At 42.3% G+C, this 22884-nt stretch overlaps 1 protein-coding gene across 1 annotated transcript in view; it reads left to right on the forward strand.

The window, feature by feature from the left end:
• The window catches only part of LOC149439079 (NACHT, LRR and PYD domains-containing protein 3-like), a 31764-nt gene extending 13428 nt beyond the window's left edge, over positions 1-18336 (forward strand). Inside the window, exons 4-5 of the mRNA XM_089659486.1 lie at positions 321-386; positions 16589-18336. Of these exons, the coding sequence (XP_089515612.1) occupies positions 321-386; positions 16589-18300 (1778 nt within the window). The 3' untranslated portion in view covers positions 18301-18336. The remainder of the gene's footprint in view (positions 1-320; positions 387-16588) is intronic.
• The last annotated feature ends 4548 nt before the right edge of the window (positions 18337-22884 follow it).

Raw genomic sequence — 22884 nt, forward strand, 5'->3', positions numbered from 1 at the left:
GAACAATGAGATGCAACCACAGAGCATTAAACAATCAACAACCCCCAACCAAATATTAGGACACATCACCTTGTACCGCTAACAGGCACAGGGTGACTTACAAATAATAGGGATATGGGAAGCTGAGACAGGGGTCTCCCCACCTCTCCAAATTGAGTTGTGTTCCATGGGCCCCCCACCCAAAGTGACTCTTGTCGCAAGAACACTAGCTGAAATGATTCTATTTGTGAGCTCTATTTAGGAGAAAAATTAAATCCAGCACCACTAATCCATTCTCCTCTAGATGAATATAAATAATCATAATTATTGACTTTTTTAAGGTGAGCAGCTGGTGGAGCAGATTCTGCTGGATGAACACGGTTGTTCACTGACTCCGGAGCTGAAAGGTAAATAGAGCATATATTGTGTTTTCAATTAAAAATATGATTAATTTTGTTGAAATATGTTCAAACGTTGTTAAAATATTTTCACTTAGAGTATGTAATCCCAACATTTCATATTCCTGATATGTGCCTGCTGTACTATTCTCACGTACCTAGTCTGAGGCTGATTTGATGAGAGGGCTTCCCTTACAGCTAAGTGCCAGGTACCCCTGAAGGTGAGAAAAGGGAATGCTAGGTTCAAAGAAGCACGTTTACCGTTTAGGTAGAACTGCTGGAAGCTGTTTGCAGTAAAGTCAACCGGATAGCTGCCAGCTTTTCTGTCGAGACAGATGGCAGGACCTCAGTTACCACTGGTGAGGTAGTGGGACCAGGGCAGCAACCACAGGCAAGGTGGCACCCAAGGAAGAAGCAGAATCAGGCTGGCAGGAATGGACTGTAACAGCATTGTCAGGTTGGTAGCTGAACTCATACACTGAAAAGCAAGCCAGGGAATAGGCAGGAATGTGGTCAAGAACAGAGATGAGGTCATTCACAGGGATCCAGTGGAGCAAGCAGAAAAGTAGTCAAGAGCAAGCCAGAGTCATGCATGGCAGAACGAGAGAAGCAGAGCCCTTAGAGCAAGCCAGGGTCAAAACCAGGGATCAGGCAGCAGGAAAGTCTATAGACAAGCGGAGTTGGTAACTGGTAACCAAGGAATACAGGAAACACAGGAGCAAGGAATAGTGGTAGCCAAAGATCATCCAGCAAAGTCTGAGCGCAGCCACTGTCCTTATATAGGGCATTTGGTGCCAGTTCTCGAAGCAGGTGTGCGTGAACATACGCAAGTGCAAATGTTCTTGCTGACTCAAATGTTTGTGCCATGTAAAGCATTGGTGACTATGCCAGGTCTTTTCCTTTTTTATTCTGCGTCTCCTTTTCAGCACATGCTTATGTTTGTTCCAAATAGCACCCTGACAACCATGTACCTGTATGAAGTCTCCTGTTCTCTTTGTATTGCTTCCTTTCTAGGCATGAGAGCACAGTACAGTCAGTTCTCTATTCTCTAACTATGGGAACTCGTGCTTGCTCTCCTCCAATCAGACTTGTCCTTACACCCCCCCACTCCCCCCGCACAGCACAGCCATTCACTGAAAAAGTCAGTGTGCTGTTGTTTCTACACCTCCACCTCTCTGTTAGCTGCATAAGGAGCTTAGAGGGAATGTGATCATTTTCTAAACAAGGAAAATAGTTTTTCTTTTATCTACACGCAAATGTTTTATCTTTCATTTCTTTGTTGAACTGAATAGGTTGTTTTACAACGTAAGAACTTGCATATACTGTACTTTCATTGGGGCTTTTCTTTCACTGAGGAATTTTTAATTCAAGTCATAAAATGTATACATGACAAAATGGGTGTGACTGCTGCTGATATTCCATGGCAAAGGGTAGGTCCACATTTTTGCTAGCTCTCTTTTCTTCCAAAACAGATGGCTTTTAAAAAATGATGCTGCTTTTGTATCCAATCCTTGGGTCTGTTGAATATCAGTTGCAAGAGGGGAGGATAGTTGAGTTCATATACAGTACATGGGCAAGGTTTTTTAGTGATCTGCACTATTATTAGTGTGCTCAGTCACCCTAGACTCCCATTGAAAAGAGATGTTGCTCGTGGGCAGTTGTTTACCAGCCTTGGGAAGGCAGATGTCAAGCATGAACAATTTAAGAGTATTTTTTTTTTCTAATTCAAATATTTATTGATTTTTCATATTTATAAATACATATAAAAAAGAGAGAAAGAAAAGAAGAACATAACATTTCTTCAACAATCTCATATATCATATAAAATTCTTATCTCCTTCTTTTTCCCCCCTTTTGTTTCCCTTCCCTCTACCCCTATTCCCTCCCTCTTCCCGCCCCCCTTTCACTCTGCCTTTCTCTCTTAAGTCCTTTCCTAAAAATTCAAAAAGAAACTTCACTTATCACATCCCACTGCTTCACATATGTTCATTTTATCTACAAAATCTTCCCATTGCCTCCATCTCCTATTATAAATCTCCATCTTGTCTTCTTGGATATAATACAGTTTCTCCATTTTACTAATCTGATTTACTCTCTCAACCCAATCTCTTTCTGTCGGCACCTCTAAATTATGCCAGAATTTAGGTATTAATCCCTTTGCAGCATTCACATAGTACCATATACCCAAGTCTTTGTATTTACTCACTGGTATCTCTGTACTGTGTAATAGGCACACTTCTGGATCTAGTCCTATCTTTATCCCTGAGATTTTCCTTATTAAGTTGACCATTGTCTCCCAGTACCTTTGGATCTTTGGACACTCCCACCATATGTGAAACAACGTACCAATCCCTCCACACCCCCGCCAGCACTCTTGTGTTTTTTCTACATCTATTTTATGTTCAACACGCGGTGTAATGTGCCATTTTACTAAAGATTTATAATTCACCTCCACTTCTCTCATACTGACATTTTCATGTGTAAGTCTATATATTTTCCTCTGTTTATCCTCATCTATTTCTATCCCCAAATCTTTTTCCCATTTATCTATATAACTTGGTTTTACTTCCGTGCCTAACTCAGTGAGAATCTTATAAATTTTTGCCGTACCCCGTTTCCCATCTCCCCGTGATTCCAACAACCTCTCAAACATATTCCACTCCTTTTTTCCTCTCATAGGTTTTGGGAGCCCTTCTACAAAGTGTTTTAATTGGTGATATTTCCACTCATCAATCTTAATAAAAAGTTCCCCTCCACCTTTCTTTAAATCCTTCAGTGTTTTCAATTTCTGTCCATCCATAATATCCCTCAGTTGTATATCTTCCTTTTTAAACCATTTTCCCACACTCCCTTCTATACCTGGTGGAAAATACTCCATATTCCTTAATGACAATAATTGTGAATTGAAATCCCATTTCATATATTTATGTAAATTATCCCAAACCTTTAAAACAATCAGTGTATATACACTTGTGGTGTCTCTTAAACCTCTATATTGTGTAGGTGCCCATATACTTCTACTCAAATCCACTCCACTCAATTCTTCCTCTATCTTAACCCATCTTTTCCCCTCTACATTGTGAGTCCAATCATAAATTCTTGTTAGAACTACTGCATTATAATATCTCTTGAGGTCTGGCACTCCCAATCCCCCTCTCTCTTTACCCCTAGTCATCAGGTCATACGATATTCTGGATTTTTTATTTTTCCATATAAATCTTGTTATCTTTTTAATTACTTTAAAAAAGGCCTCTGGGAGTCTAATTGGGATCATCTGAAATTTATACAGGACTTTGGGTACAATTATCATTTTTATCAGATTTATACTTCCTAACCAAGAGGGATTTCCTCCTCCCAATTTCTTCAGTTCTTCTTTGATCTCATTTAGAAGAGGAATATAGTTTAATTTATATAGTTTTGTATATGAAGCAGTAAGTTTAATCCCTAAATATTTTATCTCTTTATTTCTCCATATAAAAGGGAATTCTTTTTGTATCTTATCTTTCTCACTATTCGGAAGGTTTACATTTAAGATCTCAGTATTTGTTGGGTTGATTTTTAGATTTGATAATTTCCCGTATTCCTTTAGGCTTTTTATTAAGTTCGGTAATGTCATCCTAGGATTTCCCACATAAAACAACAAGTCGTCTGCAAAGGCTGCCACTTTATGTTCAGTTTCCCCTATCTGTATTCCCTTTATATCTACGTTCTTCCTAATTGTTTCCAGCAAGGGTTCCAATGATAACACATATAACAGTGGGGACAATGGACATCCCTGTCTTGTCCCATTTGACATCTCTATGGGGTCAGATTTTTCACCATTAACCAAGATAACCGCAGAGGGTGCTCTATATAGCTTTCCTATCCACTCCCTCATTCTACCACCTACTCCCATGATCTCTAGGGTATCCATCATGAAGCTCCAGTTTACTCTATCGAAGGCCTTTTCAGCATCAATCGAGAGCACCACTACTGGGGTTTTCCCCTTCTTAGATTTCTGTATCAAAAGCATAGTTCTCATTCCGTTATCTCTACCCTCTCTCCCCGATACAAAGCCCACTTGATCTCCGTGGATCCATTCTGGCATTAAATCTTTCATTCTATTTGCTAGGACTTTTGCATATAGCTTCGTATCTATATTTAGCAGTGCAATTGGTCTATAGCTGGAACATTGAGTAGCATCCTTCCCTTCCTTATGTATAAGTGTTACATGGGCTTGTAGGGATTCCTGTCTAATCTCCATTTCTCCACCCAAGGCGTTCATATATTCTTTCAATTTAGGTATTAGCAAATCACTATATTTTTTATAATATCTCACGGTATATCCGTCTGGACCAGGACTTTTCGCTGCCTTAGTATTTTTTAATGCTATTTTTATTTCCTCCTGCGTGATTTCTACTTCCAGGGATTTCAATAGGTCTTCATCTACCCTTGGTAGTCCTGCGTTTTTTAAGTATAATCTTCTCTTATCTCTACTCTCATTTTCACCTTCATTCACACCATCTTGGGGGTTAATATTATACAACTTACTATAATATTCCTTGAACACCTTTACGATCTCTTTAGTAGAGTGGGCCATTTCTCCCTTGGGGTTTCTTATTTTTTCTATATAATTTCTATTTGTCTTTTTCCTTAGGGCTTTCATTAAATATTTTCCTGGTCGGTCTCCCCATCTATATCTCTCTCCTGCTACTTTATTACGTACTCTCCTCCTCTCTTCTTCCATTAATAACTCCAGTTCTTTCTTCTTTTTTATTACCTTCTGTCTTATTTCACTTGTTGTTCTATTTTTATGGATCTGTTCCAGGTCATATATTTCTTTTAAGAGCCCCGTTAGTTTCTTACTCCTTTCCCTTTTCTTTTTTGCCCCTAACGCAATCAGTATACCTCTGATATATGCCTTGTGGGACTCCCAAACTGTGGCTATTGACACACCCTCTGTATCGTTCTCCTGAAAAAATCTTTCCATCTCTTTTCTGATCTTCTGATCAATCTCTTGGTCTTGTAAAAGAGCCTCATTTAACCTCCATCCTACCCCCCTTGTTAACTTCCTCCCCCATCTTACCTTCATTATATTTCTACTCTATTTCTACTTTAACCACCCTCTCAATAAGTTGATGATCTACCATTATGTAATCTAATCTCGAATAAATCTTGTGTGCATTAGAGAAGAAGGTATAGTCTCTTTCCTTTCCATGCATTATTCTCCATATGTCCACTAGTTGGCACTCATGTATCTCCTTCTTTAAAATTCTCAGAGACTTACCTCCCTCTCTCTGCACACAAGAGGATGTGTCCATCTGTGGATCTAAGCATAGATTCAGATCTCCTGCAACTATCAGTCTTCCTTTTTTAAAATCCATCAATTTTTTTAATATCTCTTTTAGGTATACCTCTGGTCTTTTATTTGGGCAGTAGATGTTTGCTATTGTACATTCCATGTCTTGCAATCTACCTCTCAAAAACAAGAATCTCCCCTCAGGATCCGTCTCTCTCTCCTCTATCTCCCACCTTATGTTTTTAGCAAACCCAATTGCCACCCCCTTAGCTCTCTTAATTGGGGTATCCGCATAGAACCATGTTGGATAATTTCTGGTGTTCAATTTTATATTTGACTTAATCTCAAGATGTGTCTCTTGCAAAAAGACTACCGAAGCTTCTCTATGTTGTAATTCTTTAAATAGCTTAAATCTCTTCCCAGGAATATTCAACCCTTTTACATTATATGTTATAAATCTTATATCTTCCATATTTCTTGCATACTTCTCCTCTCTATGCAGAGTGTATTAAAAAACTTCCCCCTATACCATCCTCCTCCCCCTCCCTTACCGTTCCCCTCCCCTCCCTCCTCCCCCCCCTCCAATGTCCCCCGCCTCCACCTCCCTCACAACCTCCTCTCCGCTCTCCCTCCCCCCTCCCCCATTAGGCCTATTCTTTGCCATCTAATCCTTTTGTGAGCCTAGTGTCACTTTTGGATCTTGACCTTGAGGTAGAACTCTAACCCTGTACGGTTCACCCACCCTCATTTTCCCCCAGTGTTCCCCTAACTATTCATTCTTTATTCCTTCTTCTAACTTGCTGCCATTCCTCTTTTCCCTCAGCATATATCCCTCCTTCTTCCTCTTCCTCCCAACCTGGAATCTCTATTCTTTGAATGTTAAGTTTATCAAAAAAGTCTCTTAATTCCTCAGGAAATCTCAGATATGCAGTAACTCCATTCTTCCATCCGATTAGACACATCGAGCTACTCCATCTATATTGTACATTTTGTTTTTTCATCTGTTTTATTAGTGGTCTCAATGATCTTTTTCTCCATAATGTTTCAGGTGTCAAGTCTGCAAAAATTTGTAAATGTTTTCCTTCATACTCAATACTAGCTCTTCCTTTTATCTTCTTCCATACTTCTTCTCTCTCTGCATTTTTATTAAAGTGTACCACTACATCTCTTGGTCTCTCTTCCACCCGATTTTGTTGAAACCTTCCTAGCCTATATATATTGTCCAATACAAATGTCTCGGTTCTAGGTCTACCCATTATGGAGTTTAGAATTTTTTGTATTGTCTCTCTTAAATCTTCTTCTTGTGTAAGCTCCGGAACTCCCTTTATCCTGAGGTTATTTTTCCTATGCATGTTTCCTTGTATCTCCAACTTATATCCCAACTTTTTCTGTTCTTGCCTAATCTCCATTATCTGATTTCTCAGTTCAGGAATGGCTTGCGCATGTTTTTTAATTTTTTTCTTCTGTTTCTTCTACTCTAGACAAAAGATGTCCCAAGTCTTTCCTAATAATTCCCATCTCCTGTTTGATTGATTTTTCCAAACTTCCAAACATTTCTGCCATCTCTTTTTTATTTGGGATTTGTAGTTCTCCTTCATTTTCTCTTAACTCTGTTCCTCCTGTTATTTGTTGACTATCATTATCCAATTCCACCGGAGATCTGGCACTCTTATCCATACTGTTTTCCATTATACTTTTTTCACCTATTCCCTGAGTTCTTTCTGGGGTCACATTACCTTGAGACGTAAATTTTCTAATTGTTCCAGATTGAGAATGTTTGGGCCCACTCCCTTTACTATTTTTACTCTTCATGTTTTCCAATCCCTCTTCTTTAAAACTTTAGGGTATATGCTGTAATGGGTCCTTTAGAGAGGTTCTAGTTTCTTCACTCTACTTGGTATTCCCTTTTTGTTTTTTTGTTTTTTTTTTCTATGTATACTTCTCCTGCTGCTTCAATATACTGTCCTTATAACAGATTTTAATACACAGTCCAGCCACTCTCACTCACCCTCTCTCCAGCCGCTTTTCCAGGGAGGTTGTCTTTTGAGTTCTCTGTCCTCTGTTTTAACTCTGTTCCTCTTCCCCTCAGTTGAAGGAGGGGGGGGGGGGAATCTCTCCAGGTCTCCTTCCTCCTCCGTCTACCTCTCTCACAGGTATCTGGCAGCCAGGCTCTCCTTTCCCTCAGACTGGCATCTCACCGGCTCCACTGAGTCCCAGCCAGTTCTCTCTCCTTCTCCTCTCACCGAGCCGGGACACTGAGCCGGGATCACTTGTCCTGTCAGTGACAGAGCCGGCGTCTCCCCCTGACACAGGAAGCCAGCCGGCTTCTGTCTCCCAGAGCTCCCTTTCGGGAGATCACGTGGCTACCCGGCGTCTCCTGCACTCCCAGCAACCTCGGGTGGGAGGTTTCAGCCGTCCCGCACTCGTGGACTCCTGCAGCTCCATTCTCATCAGATTCTCTTCGGGAACCCCCTCTTGCTCGTGAGTTTTGTTTGGGCCCCTTCGCAGCGTTATTAGGGGAGCATCTGGGGAAGGAGGGTGAGTGTCTTGCGGAGAGTGCTCACATCGTCCTCTCTCCTACCGCCATAGTTAGGCTCCTCCTCCTGTGCCGAACAATTTAAGAGTATTAACCTCAAAACAACTAAATGATCCAAAACCGGTAAATTCCTGAAGAATGGAAGGAAAGTCCAGGTAGGATTCAAAATACACAGGAGAAGGTCCGTGTACAGACCCATTTTATAATGTTGTTGGACTGTTGGTATGCCCTAGATGGTCAGGTTCATTTAAAAAGCTCTAGCCACATGTTCTATTGGCTAGTCTCCAGGTTACGAACAAGCTAGGTTTTTAAAGTGGCTCTAAAGGCTCAAGTATTTTTACCTTCATACTTTCAATGCATGAAGGTAAAAAACCTTCTGTGTGTATCAGGACCCCCGAACCCCCCCCCCCCCAACACTTACCTGAGCTCCCTCTTCATCCAGCGATGTCCACAAGAGCCGCAGTTCTTTGGGAACTCTCACGACTGATTGGCTGAGCAATGGCTCCTGCTGCTGTCACTCAGTCTGTGAGCCTATCAGGAGAGGGAAGGGGTGGGGCCGAGCAGCGGCTCTGTGTGTGAATAGACACGCAGAGCCGTGTTTCAGGAGCGCGCCTGCTTGGGTGCCCCAATATCAAACTGCTTGCTGTGGGGGCACCCGACAGGAGGGAGGGGCAAGGAGCACCAGAGAAGAGGAGGATCCGGGCTGCTCTGTGCAAGACTATTGCACAGAGCAGGTATGTATGACATGTTTATTTAAAAAAAAAACAAAAAAACAAGACTTTAGTATCACTTTAAGGTGAATTTGCATGTAAGTTGGAACAGGTACATTTTTAAGGGTAAATCCAGACCCCAATTTTTTTTTAAGTGTTGGATAGCATAGGGAAGGGTTAACTGGCCATGCAGTGATGTGGAATTGCTGACAGATCCACCAGACAGTTGGTGGCAGCATGCGGTGAGCAGCAAGATGGCTGTCTGGCTTTTTCTGGGACCAGCGTGACGTCACGCTGCCTCTGTTCTTAAGTACGAGTTGTATGTGTGACAGGAGTCACTTTGGGTGGGGGGCCCATGGAATCCAGCTCTCAATATCCCTCTTATGTGTAAATCACCCTGTGCCTGTTAGGGGTACAGGGTGATCTGTCCTAAAATTGGGGTGGGCGGTTGTTGATTGTTTTGATGTTATGTGGCTGCATCCCATTGTTCTATTGTTTGGGAGCAAACTATTATGGGATGTATGTGTTTAAGTGTATTAGCTTGGTGGGGGGGGGTGTCTCCAGCAGCCCTCCCTCCTGATGGAACTGTCTGTTGGTTTGTCTCTTGTTAGTAAATGTAGATTGCCCCGCCCTGGGTCATTATGCAGGGAGGGGGGGGGGTTGTCCCGAGTGTATATATCGTGTATCTGTGTTCAAATAAATTGCTTCAAGAATGGTGTCGTCTAGTCTTGTATGGTCGGCCGTGGTGTCTGTCGATGTTCGGACGGGGAAGTGGTATTCTAATGGAAGTACTAAAGCGCAGTCTGGGTCGGTTCCGTTACAGTATGTAAGTCGGATGTTTGTAGCTTGGGGACTGCCTGTATAAACGTAGAGTGAAAGTGGACAACCCTGGTGCAAAACATGAATTGCTACCAGTTCAAAGAATAATTAATTGACATGAATTTCTGCAGTTAGGGAGTCATAAAGGGTCATCATGTTGTGAAGCAGGGGTGGTGGCGTGCCAATCTTTTGTAATGTTGCACAGAAGAATCCCCAGTCAGGGTTATTTTCTGCATCATCAGGAAAGTAGGCAAAGGGGGACGTTTCCATTTAATTGCATTATCAATTATTGTAATAGTCCTGATAATGCTAAAATCATACGATAACCGTGCCACACTATTCAAATAGTGACATAATATTGAATAAATACTACAAACAATATGCCCAAATCTAATGAACTAATACAGTCCTTCGCTAATTCATAGTCCTTCCAACTATAGAAAAAACTTTTTCCATCAAAAATTTTCTTTTTTCATATACAGTTATGTTCAAAATAATAGCAGTCAGACATCACTAACCGGATCAATCACTGTTTTTGGTAGAAATTATATTTCTACATGGCAAATAATTTACTAGCAGGTGTAGTAGAGTAATAGAAATCCAACAGACCCAACAGTCATGACATGCATGCTGCTGATTCTGTGTCATTGAATCACTAATTGAAAGGGACATGTTCAAAATAATAGCAGTGTGGAGTTCTATTAGTGAGGTCATTCATTCTTTGAAAAACAGGTGGCAATTATTGCCCTTATTTAAGGAAGGAAGGGAGCAAATGTTGTACATGCTGGTTACAGTGCATTTCTCTCTGAAATTCTGAGGAAAATGGGTCATTCCAGACATTGTTTAGAAGAACAGTGTACCTTGAGTAAAAAGTTGATTGGAGAGGCGAAAACATATAAAGAAGTGCAGAAAATGATAGGATGCTCAGCTAAAATGATCGAAAATGCTTTCAAATGGCAACCAAAACCTGAAAGACGTGGAAGAAAGCGAAAAACTACCATTTGAATGGATAGAAGAATAGCCAAAATGGGGTGGACTCAGCCAACAATCAGCTCCAGGAAGATGAAAGAAGGTGTGACGTTCCCTGTGAGGACTGTTACAATTAGAAGACGCCTATGTGAAGCCAAGCTATCTGCAAGAAGCCCCCGCAAAGTCCCACTGTTGAAAAAAAGATGTGTGCTGAAGAGGTTACAATTTGCCAAAGAGCACATTGACTGGCCTAAAGAGAAATGGCGCAACATTTTGTGGACTGATGAAAGTAAGATTGTTCTTTTTGGGTCTAGTGGCCGGAGACAGTTTGTCAGACGACCCCCAATCACTGAATTCAAGCCACAGTACACTGTGAAGACAGTGAAGCATGGTGGTGCAAGCATCATGATATGGGGATGTTTCTCATACTACGGTGTTGGGCCTATTTATCGCATACCAGGGATCATGGACAGTCAACCACCCCCTCCTCCTCAAAAAACTACACTCCCTTGGCCTCAGAGATTCTGCTCTCTCCTGGCTCTCATCCTACCTGTCACAACGCTCTTTCAGCGTTACCTATAATGCTACCACCTCCCCCTCACTCCCCCTCTCTGTTGGGGTCCCTCAAGGCTCTGTCCTTGGGCCCCTTCTCTTCTCCATCTACACCTCCTCCCTTGGCCAACTCATACACTCTCACGGCTTCAACTACCACCTCTATGCCGACGACACACAAATCTATCTCTCAACCCCCCACCTCACCCCCTCAGTCTCTGCCCGAATCACACACCTACTGAGCGACATATCAGATTGGATGTCGCTCCACTTCCTTAAACTGAACCTCTCCAAAACCGAGTTTCTTGTCTTCCCCCCAGCCCGGACCCCACCCCCCATTGACATCTCCATCACATCCAACAACGCCAATATAAAACCCGCCCTGCAGGCCAGAGTACTTGGTGTCATTCTGGACTCCAACCTATCCTTCCAGCCCCAAGTCCAATCTTTAACAAACTCGTGCAGACTCCACCTCCGCAACATCGCCAAAATACGCGCATTCCTAACCCCAGAAACCACTAAACCGCTCATCCACTCCCTCATCGTATCACGACTCGACTACTGCAACTCCCTCCTCACTGGCCTGCCTCGCCGCTGGCTATCCCCGCTTCAGTTGATCCTGAATACGGCCGCCAGACTCATTCACCTTTCCAACCGCTCCGTTTCCACCACCCCCCTCTGCCAATCCCTCCACTGGCTTCCGATTGCGCAATGTATCAAATTCAAAATCCTAACATTGACGTACAAAGCCGTCCACCATACTGCCCCGAACTACATCACTGACCTAATATCCAAGTACCGCCCAGCACGCACACTCCGCTCCTCACAAGACCTCCTTCTCTCTAGTTCCCTGGTCTCCTCCTCCCATGCCCGCCTCCAGGACTTCTCCAGGGTGTCACCCATCCTCTGGAACTCCCTGCCCCAACCCATCAGATTATCACCTACTCTCCTCTCCTTTAGGCGCACCCTGAAAACCCATCTCTTCAGGGAAGCCTACCCTACCCCCTGCTAACTTGACCGACCTCCTCCACTCTTCCTACCACTTCATCCCCCACAGCTATTTCCTCCTGTGCCACTATCCTCTCCCTCCTAGATTGTAAGCTGGAAAGAGCAGGGCCCTCGAACCCCTCGTGTATCGCATTGTATTGTTACTGTACTGTCGGATGTTCATTCCCCCTTTGTAATGTACAGCGCTGAGCGAACTATTGACGCTTTATAAATACTGTATAATAATAATAATGGATCAGTTTGAATACATCAGAATACTTGAAGAGGTCATGCTGCCTTATGCTGAAGAGGAAATGCCCTTGAAATGGGTGTTCCAACAAGACAACGACCCCAAACACACCAGTAAACGTGCAACATCTTGGTTCCAGACCAACAAGATTGACGTTATGGAGTGGCCCGCCCAAGCCCCGGGTCTTAATCCAATAGAAAACCTGTGGGGTGACATCAAAAATGCAGTTTCTGAGGCAAAACCAAGAAATAGAGAAGAACTCTGGAATGTAGTCCAATCATCCTGGGCTGGAATACCTGTTCACAGGGGCCAGAAGTTGGTTGACTCCATGCAACACAGATGTAGAACAGTTCTCAGAAACAGTGCTTAAACAACTAAATATTCATTAAGTGATAGAATAGAACATAGAATGTGTCGTGTTCCCAATGCATTTGTGTATATGGAAATAAAAGCTATTAGAAGGACTTTGAGCTTTATTCACTTTTTTCAACACACTGCTATTATTTTGAACATAACTGTATAGTGCACCTCCACCACCAGTGACACCAGTTGTGCTCTGACCTGGAATTTTTGACCTCACAACTATGTTTGGTCAAAGAAGGCTTGCGTCCTCTAGGTGGACGTATAGTGATGGTATGACCTCTACCAAGATTCTCCTTCATTGTTGATTCAGCTCCTTCTTCACTCAGCATACATATAGGAAGTACATAGGCAGACCAATAATGCTTTATCGTTTAAAAACTTCCATTTTATTAAAATATAAATAAGCAACTCGCATGATTCAGGTGCTCCATCGCACCCAATATTACACGCATAAATGTAGCTGACATCTGGCTATAACCAGTTTTTCCCTTCGTGATCTCTCTCTGGGGCAGGTCAGGTGACCGCGAGCACCGTGACATCACCAAAACTCCTCCCCTACGCATCACGCCACAGGGTCACGTGACGCAGCTGGTTCACATTTTATATCTTAGTCATGATAGTGCTATTTTTTGCTTCTATCAATGGGATAAATCCAATGGGGTTGATTTACTGAAGGCAAAATAGAATGTGCACTTTCCCTTGTTTTCCTTAGTAAATGTAGTATGGTAAAGCTTCTGTAGCACTACCCCTTAGGAGTTGCAAAGATTTTGGGTCCCTTCGTAGTCCTGCACAGCCAGCCATCTTCACACAAGCTTGCATCCAGAGTCAGAAATCAGTCCTTGAGCTTTGTGGTGGTGTTTTTTTTTTCTTTTTAGTGATTTGAACTGGAATAGGGTTAGGGGTGTACAGAATGCCCAAGGGAACTGATGAACTGAGGACAACCTCCTGGAACCATTTACAAGCTTTTACACATAGCACAGTGTATAATGAAGAGCTAGCCAGCATCTCCTAATATACCACCCCAGACCCTAGATGAGCTCCTCTTCCTTCATCCAGCAATCTGGAGGTATTCCTGAACAGGGGATCCGGTGCCTGTCAATTTAGGAGATGAACAGTCACAATTAGGTGGTGAATCTGGTTTCCCACCAGAGTGCTCCTTCCCCTTCCCCACCCAGAGGGCATAGGTGTACTCGCTCAGATCCTTTCCTGTACCACTGGTGGGTTGGTGGCTGCTACCGGGCCTATCAGCTGGGCCACTCCTTCCCTGCTATACAGGTGGTCCTCAATCTGGGGGTCTGTTAGAGCCTGGGATCGAATCTGGGCCTTCTGCGGTGAGAGGCAATGTTTCTTCTCACTGAGCCACCTGGAATGCTGGACAGCTCCCTTAACAACTCTTTGGTTGATCCTGCCTTGGCCCTGTTTTGTCTTGAACCTTGAACTCCTTGCTCCTCCCATGAACTTCCTATAAAAGCCATGTCCACGCACTTCATCCTTGCCAGATTATTGTGCCTTCCCAGCCAATATCCCCCTTACTGTTCCTGTTGCCGTCTACATCTTTGTTACCAACCTTTGGCTTGCTACTGACTACCATTCTTCCTCATCCTATCTACTACCATTTGTGACCGACCCTTGGCTTGTGACTGACTCCGCTTCTGTTTGATCCCTAATCTGTTTTATCCGCTTTTGGTTTCCAGCTTGCTCATTCCCTGGTGGGGTGATCCTGAGATCTGCGACCTGGTATTAGCACGCAGCCAAATCCATCTCCACCATTAGGAGCTCTGGGCAAAACTGGTTAATACTTAGACCCCGCACCTCAGGTGAGCCTGCGTCATTCCCAGGGTGATCTGCTGGTGTACCAACCTTGCTGGTTTCAGGTAAGCCTTACACTGCTGTAGCAACTGGTCTCTGAACCTGATCCAGACCGTGACAGGGCCAGTGGGACTCTGTGCTTTCTTCCTTTCCAGCTCAAGGCCTGCAGGTAGACTCCATCCTTTTGGGCCTCCTCACAGCCTCCCACCTTCAGCCTCACATCTTCCACCCAAACTCTCCCTCCTCCAATTGAGCAGGCTCCAACACTTTTAAGGGTGCCCTGTCCCCTTACCAACCTCTTGTTGGGGATTGGCTAGGAACTGCAACCCCTCAGATCCACCCACTGCCTCTAGGGCCTTGCTCCAGAGCCATCGAGCAGGGGGAAATAAAAGAGGGGCAGGCCTGCAGAGCCTCTCAGCTCCTGTCCACAATTTAACGTTTTGGCTATTACACCCAGGCTGCTACTCAGCTTTCCTGACTGACAACTGGGATTCTAGCTTCCCCTAGCTAAACTAGGATGCTACACTTCAGTATCTAATGAATATCTAATCATGTGCAAGGAAAATAAAATAGCATTTTTGTTTGCACATGACTGGATGATATAAATCATCATAGCTTTTCCACATTTAATAATGTTTGGGGAAAAGTATTTCTATTCAGTCTTTATTAAATCCAGCCCGATGTGTTCTGTATGGGTTAGGTGTGGTATGTAGGTGTCCTATTTGCTATCATATTGGCAAAATTCTTCAAATCAAATTAATGGCATTGGATGATAGCTAGAACATTGGATGGGATCCTTTTGATCCTCAACAATCAAGGTAATTTGAGCCTGGAATGCAGACTTTGGCTTTCATCCCGTAGTTTGGCAGGCAGCTGGCAGTGAAGCTGAAAGGGAATCGTGACCTCCACCTATATGCCACAGCGCCTCTAAGTGTAGACTGTTCAGCAGTTTAATGATTAAAACAGCAAGTTTAACAACTCATATATTGGAAACGACAAACGGGCTCATAAGGGTTAAGTGTGCACAGCGCCTCTATGCCAGACACTGGAACCACAGTGAGAGAGAATGCCGGCCGGACAGAAGAAAGCGCTGGAGAGATGGAGGAGCGCCTGATAGTAAAGCCTGGAAGGTCACTGGAAAGTATGGTTTTAATTATTAAACTGCTAAACAGTCTACACTTAGAGGCACTGTGTTTCTCTCCTTGTATTTTAGACTGTCCACCCTCCTGTCCGTTTTTGGATCTCATACCCAACTAAAAGACTATGTGGACTGCCTATTCCATGCGCCTGTTATTCCTTTGAATCCGTAGTCACCTGTACATGCTCAGTTTGATGTGTATTACTAGAGGTTTTTTTTTTCTTGGGAGGGTGCATGTGATCAGCACAGTCCCAATCAGCACTGTCCAGACAGAGGGTCAGGGGTTTCACATCCTCCTAGAGCAGAAAAAAAACTCCTCCTACAAGCTTTAACCAGTGCTCTGCTGAAGTCAAAAGACTGCTCTAACTGCTGATGAGAAAAAGGTATTTAGCAGTTTATATTTACTAAAATAATTGCATTTCCATGTTCTGTGTACTGTGGGAGACCAGATATAGTAAATGCGGGGTCTGGGGAGAGCGGATATAGTGAATGCGGGGTCTGGGGAGAGCGGATATAGTGAATGCGGGGTCCGGGGGAAAGCGGATATAGTGAATGCAGTGTCCAGGGAGAGTGGATATAGTGAATGCAGTGTCCAGGGAGAGTGGATATAGTGAATGCAGTGTCCAGGGAGAGCGGATATTGTGAATGCAGGGTCCGGGGAGACCAGATATAGTGAATGCGGGGTCCAGGGAGTGCAGATATAGTGAATGCAGAGTCCTGGGTTTATAACACTTTAAAATTAATTTTATATTTCAACTTCTGATTTTATCTGATTAAAAGAAAATTTCACCACCTTCTAGATATTCAGAAAAAGCACAAACAACATCTGATGGAGAAGACTGAGACTCTAGTGGAGCATAGACCCCCAAGAACTACCCTGGAACCACAAACATTCCTCATCAATGAGCGTTATGTGAAGCTGATTTTAGTCTCCACTGATCAGTTCCGGCAGCGTCCCCAGAATGAGATAATACAGACCGGGGTAAAACATGAGGAATGCTTGAAGGAAACACAGACTGGACTGGAACATATTTCTCCCAACAGGCTGTTCCAACGGAACCTCCAGTCACAATGTGTACCACATGCAGTAATGGTGAGCGGAGTGCCAGGAATAGGGAAGACCACACTGATGCAGAAGTTTGTCTATGACTGGGTGACCGGAAAACACTACCAGAGATTTGCCTTTGTTTTCCTCTTCAGATTCCGGGACCTTAATAGACTGGGAGAGCTCAGCTTTGAGGAAATGATTCTTCAACAATATCCACATCTGGAGAGTCAGATTGGAAATATTTTACAAGATCCAGAGAGACTTCTGTTTATATTTGATGGCTTGGATGAAAGTATTCATCAAGTGGATTTCAGATCAAGTAAACTGTCCAATCAAAAACGGAGAACACATTTTGGTGAGATTGTGATCAGTTTGGTGAGGCAGAGTGTTCTTAAGGGTTGCTCTGTACTGATGACCAGCCGCCCAACCAGACTGGCATCGGTTGATACCGGTGCTTTCCAGAGAATAGCAGAGATCATGGGATTTCTCCATAGAGACAGACGGACCTTCTTCAATAATTTCTTTGGAAATGAGGAATGGTCAGAGAAGGCTTTTCATTATGTGCAGGAGAATGACACGCTGTACACTTTCTGTTATATCCCAGCATACTGCTGGATCATCTGTACAGTGTTATTAATGTGCTTCAGAGCCCAACCAACAATCACTGATCAGCTGATGACATCATTGCCCAAAACAGTGACACAACTCTTTGTGACTTTTGTCTCCAACATTCTGGCCAATCACAGCCAGAATACAGATGGTGTTCACACTGCCCGGGAACTGCTGACATCTATGGGGCGGATGGCAGAACATGGAGTCATGAATCACATGATTGTGTTTGATGAGCGTCATCTGGAGTCATTCAGTGTGAGAAATGATAAACATCTCTTTTCATCTTTCCTGATGGAATCTGGTCAGCCTCCTGATGTGGATTACACCTTCTTACATCTCACTCTTCAGGAGTTCTTTGCTGCTTTAGTCCATTTTATTGACTATAATGCTGACAGATTACAGGAAACACTTGATGAGGCTGAATCTTACAAAGATGGCCGTGCTAAAATATTCCTCCGTTTCCTCTGCGGTTTCTCAGACTCTTCTACTAGATCCATGTTAAAGTCTCATGTGGGAGAATTGTCTGCTCAGGCTGCCAGACACGTCATCACCTGGATCCAGAAGAAACTACTAGAACAAAGACCTGACGCATCTATAAGAGGCAACAGAGATCTTCTTAATGTATTCTACTATCTCCATGAGAGCAGGAATAAGGCTCTGGTGTCACAATGTATTGGATCAAACAACATTGACTTGTACAATGTCCCCCTCAGCCCTCTCGACTTCTCTGTGCTGTCCTTTATCCTTCAATCCTGCAGAGAGATAGAAGTAAATCTACGTTCATGTAATATTCAGAGTGAAGGATTGAGAAAGCTTGTACCGGTTCTACACAACATCAAGAGTCTGGGGTAAATATTAACTATGAATAATAAAATGTTCTGAAATTTCTCCAGAGAAATTATTATTATTATATTGGATTTTTTTTATAATTTACATATTTTATTATTAAGTTTTCAGATTATCTATTTTAAATGGTTTGTATAAACAAAACATAAGCTCACATTTACCTAACACCATATCAAAACAATAACATTAATATTGTATATCTTTTCCCCTCACCCAAAGCCCCCCTACCAATAAACCACATACCCCCCCCTTCAACCCTACCTTATCTCTGCTTTGCTTTTTCTGGAGATCCTAATCCAGAAATAAAGCCATATTTATTCCTATATTAATCAACCATGATCTCTAGAATTGAGTTTGATTTTTTTAAATTCCTCCCATTTTTTCCATTTTATATGGAAACTCCATCTTATCTTCATTCATATGGTAAAGTTCCTCCAATCTATATATCTGATCCACCCTATCTACCCAATCTTTTATTTTTGGTGCCTCCTGTTCCTTCCAAAATTTGGGTATCAATCCTTTCACTGCATTCAAATAATACAATAAACCAGTTTTTTTAAATATATTTTTTAACTGAAAGCTTGGTATCATGAAAAAGGCAAATCTCTGGGTCTTTTGAGATATTAACCTCCGTAATTTTCTGAATCAAACATACTATTTTAACCCAATACTCTTGGATTTTAGGACACTCCCACCATATGTGATATATTGTATCTCTACCCCCACATCTATCCCAACATAAGGGTAAATTGTCTCCGCTTAATCTTTGTGCTACACTCGGTGTAATGTACCATCTTGCCAAACATTTATAATTCATTTCCACCTCCTTCATATTTACATTCTCATGAATTAGACTATACATTTCTTCTGCTTTTCCACATCTATTGTTACTCCTAAGTCCCTTTCCCATTTCTCTATAAATGATGGCCTTATATCCGTATCTATTTCAGTGAGGATCGTATATATTTTAGAAATCCCATGTTTCCCATCACCCCCTGTATCTAACAAGTGCTCAAAAGGGTTCCAATCCTCTCTTGTTCTCAATGGCCTTGGCAACTTCCCTATAAAGTGTTTCTATTGAAAATAACGCTACACATCCATTCTCATAAATATTTCCCTCTTATTTTTCAATTCCTTAAGTGAACCCATTTCCTCTCCCACCATTATGTCTCTTAATTGTACATCTTCCTTCTTTATCCACTTCCCAGTGATACTTTCTTTACCTGGAGGAAAAAACTGTGGATCCTAAAGGCATTAACAGTGAATTAAATTCCTATCCCATCTGTTTGTGTAAAACATCCCAAACTCTTAAAACATTAAGTGTGAACCAGGGGCGGACTGACCATTTGGAAACTTGGGCACTGCCCGAGGGCCCGGGGTCAGTAGGGGGCCCCATGAGATGCCCCTGGTACCTTTTTTCATAGGCTTTTTTGAGTTTGGCAAGGACACAGGGGCCCCATGATTCCCTATTGCCCGGGGGCCCCATGAGTTGTCAGTCTGGCCCTGGTGTGAACAAACTTGTGCTATGTGCTAATCCTCTATATTGTGGAGGTATCCATACAATTCTACTTAAATTAGTATAACTTATTGTATTTTCAATTTTTACCCAGCTTTTCCCATGTGCATTATGTGTCCAATCAAAAATTCTTGCCAATATTACTGAATTATAATATCTTTCCAAGTCTGGTACTCCTAGTTCGCCTTTTCTCTTTATTTCTACTTAAAATTTCATTGCTCCAAATAAATTTATTTAACATTTTTTTAATTGTTCTGAAGTATGCTTCTGGTAATTTAATTGTTATCATTTGGAATTTATATAGAATTTTTGGAACAATCACCATTTTCATCAAGTTTACACAACCGATCCATGATATATTTCCCCCACCTAATTTCCTTAGTTCATCTTTGGTCTCTAGATATTTTAATTCTTTTTCTCTCCAAACAAAGGGAAATTACTCCTGTAACCTATTTTTCTCTCTATTTGGAAGATTTATATTTAAGATCTCTGTTTTAATTGGGTTAATTTTTAAATTTGACATCTCCCTATATTCTTTCAATGATTTATTAAATTTGGCAATGTTATCCTTGGCTTTCCCACATAAAACAGCATATCATCTGCATAAGCTGCCACCTTATGTTCTGTGTCTCCTATCCATATTCCCTTTATATCTATATTATTCCTTATTGTAGCCAATAGAGATTCCAATGACAAAACATATAGAAGTGGAGACAGAGGGCATCCCTGTCTTGTTCCATTTAGCATCCCAAAATACTCTGATAATTCCCCATTAACCACGATTGCTGCAGAGGCTATATAATTTCCTTATCCATTCTCTCATTCTATGTCCTATCCCCAATACTTCCAATGTATCCATCATATATCCCCAATCTACTCTATCAAATGCCTTTTCAGCATCAATCGAGAGTACCACCGCAGAGGTTTTCTCTTTCCTACTTTTTTGTATGAGAAACAGAGATTTCAATCCATTGTCTCTATCTTCTCTCCCTGGGACAAATCCTACTTGATCTATGTCGCGACCCCTGAGTGCACCCAACTGTGGTACAGGGGTCCCGCTGAGGGTATGTGCCAGGTGTGAGCCTGATGTGAAGAGGCTGACAGGTCCAGGTCCTGAGCGGGATGGATGGATGACAGTCAGGAGTGAGCGTTGTCCAACTAGCCAGGTTGGTAACTGTGGAGACAGGTAGGTACCCAGCAGTAGACAGAGAGCAACCGGGTCACGAGGCAAGGTTCAGCAACGGGAGGTCCAATAGTAATAGTAACGACAGGCAGAGGAATAGTCAGAGACGAGCCGGGGGTCAGAGCAGGAGAAGGTCAACACAATTCAGGACAAGCAGGATCGGCAACAGGGACGCACTTCAGAAACACAGGTACAGGAACTAGACCTTGCGGCAACCTGATCACCGCCTGGCCAGTTTAAATAGTGCTCCCTGCACCGTCATTGTTGCCAGGCGCGCGAGTGCGCATGCGCGGCCACAACTGCCGCCGCGGACGCCCAGGTCCTAGTGCCTGCACATTGGTGCGCCTAGGCAGTCTGCGCATGCGCAGATCTGTGCGCCGCGGCGAGACCCGCAGTTCCTGACAGCTGCAGTACTTTTTAGTGCTAGTTGTATTTCTTCCTGCATTATTGCTAATTCAAGGGATTTTAATTGTTCCTCGCTTATTTTCGGTAATCCCGCTTTTCTTAAGTATGACTGTCTTTTTTCTATTTTTCCTACTCCATCTTTATTTATAGAACTATGGGGAATAATATTATAGAAATTATTGTAGTATTCTTTAAACACTTTAGCTATATCTTTAGTTGAGTACAATAATTCTCCTTTGGGATCTCTTATTTTCTCTATATAGTTCCTGGATTTATTTTTCTCTAAGCCCTCATTGAATACTTTCCTGGCCTGTCTCCCCATCTATATCTCTCACTTATCATTTTGTTAAACACTCTTCTCTTATCTTCTTCCAGAAAATTATTTAATTCTTCTCTTTTATTTATTACCCTCTGCATAATCTCTTTTGTTACTCTATATTTATGTGTCTGCTCAAGCTCACAGAGTTCCCCAAGAAGTACATTCATTTTTTTTTCTCTTCTTTCCCTCTTCTTCTTTGCTCCAATTGGTATCAGGATTCCTCTAATATAGGCCTTATGAGCTTCCCACACCGTTGCTACAGACACTACCCCAGACTCATTTTCCACAAAAAATTGCTCTATTTCTTTTTTAACTTTTTGATCTGTCTCTTGATCCTGGAGGAGTGTCTCATTTAACCTCCATACTTTTTCCCCTTTCAGCTCACCATAATATTTCCCCATAATAATTGCATTGTGACAGCATGGTCCGATATTGACATCACTTCTATTTTTGCTTTGACCAAAGACTCAATGGGGTTTATTTACTAAATCTGGAGAGTGCAAAATCAGACTCCCTTCTGCATAGAAACCAATCAGCTTCTAACCTCAGCTTGTTCAATGAAGCTTTGGCAATGAAACCTGGAAGCGGATTGGTTTCTATGCAGAAGTGAGTCTGATTTTGCACTCTCCAGCTTTAGTAAATAAACCCCAATAAGTCAATGTTCCAGCAATATATAATCCAATCTTGAATACATCTCATGTGCAAGGGAGTAAAATGTATAATCTCTGTCCTTCACATGCTTAATTCTTCATATATCCACAAGTTGGCATTGGAATATCATTTTTTTCAAGGATCTCAAAGACCTACTTTCCTCTCTCTGCACAGGCAATGTCATGTCTATCTGAGGGTCCATACAGAGATTGAAATCTCCTGCCACAATTAGACCTCCCTTTTTTGAAATCCATTAATTTTTTCAGAGTTTTTTTAGGAATTTCTCCAGTTTCTTATTCGGGCAATAAATATTTGCTAATGTACAATCTATTTCTTGCAGTTTTCCCTTCAGAAACAGAAATCTCCCTACGGGATCTACCAATCTGTCTTCTAACGAAAACCTTATATTTTTTTGCAAAACCTATTGCCACTCCCTTAGCTCTTCTAATTGGGGAATCTGCATAGAACCACAATGGATAATATCTAGAATTTAATTTCACATTTGTTTCTCGCACC

The sequence above is a fragment of the Staurois parvus genome, unplaced genomic scaffold, assembly GCF_062004578.1.
Source record: "Staurois parvus isolate SC_StPar_1 unplaced genomic scaffold, SC_StPar_1.0 ptg001161l, whole genome shotgun sequence".
Lineage (NCBI taxonomy): Eukaryota > Metazoa > Chordata > Amphibia > Anura > Ranidae > Staurois > Staurois parvus.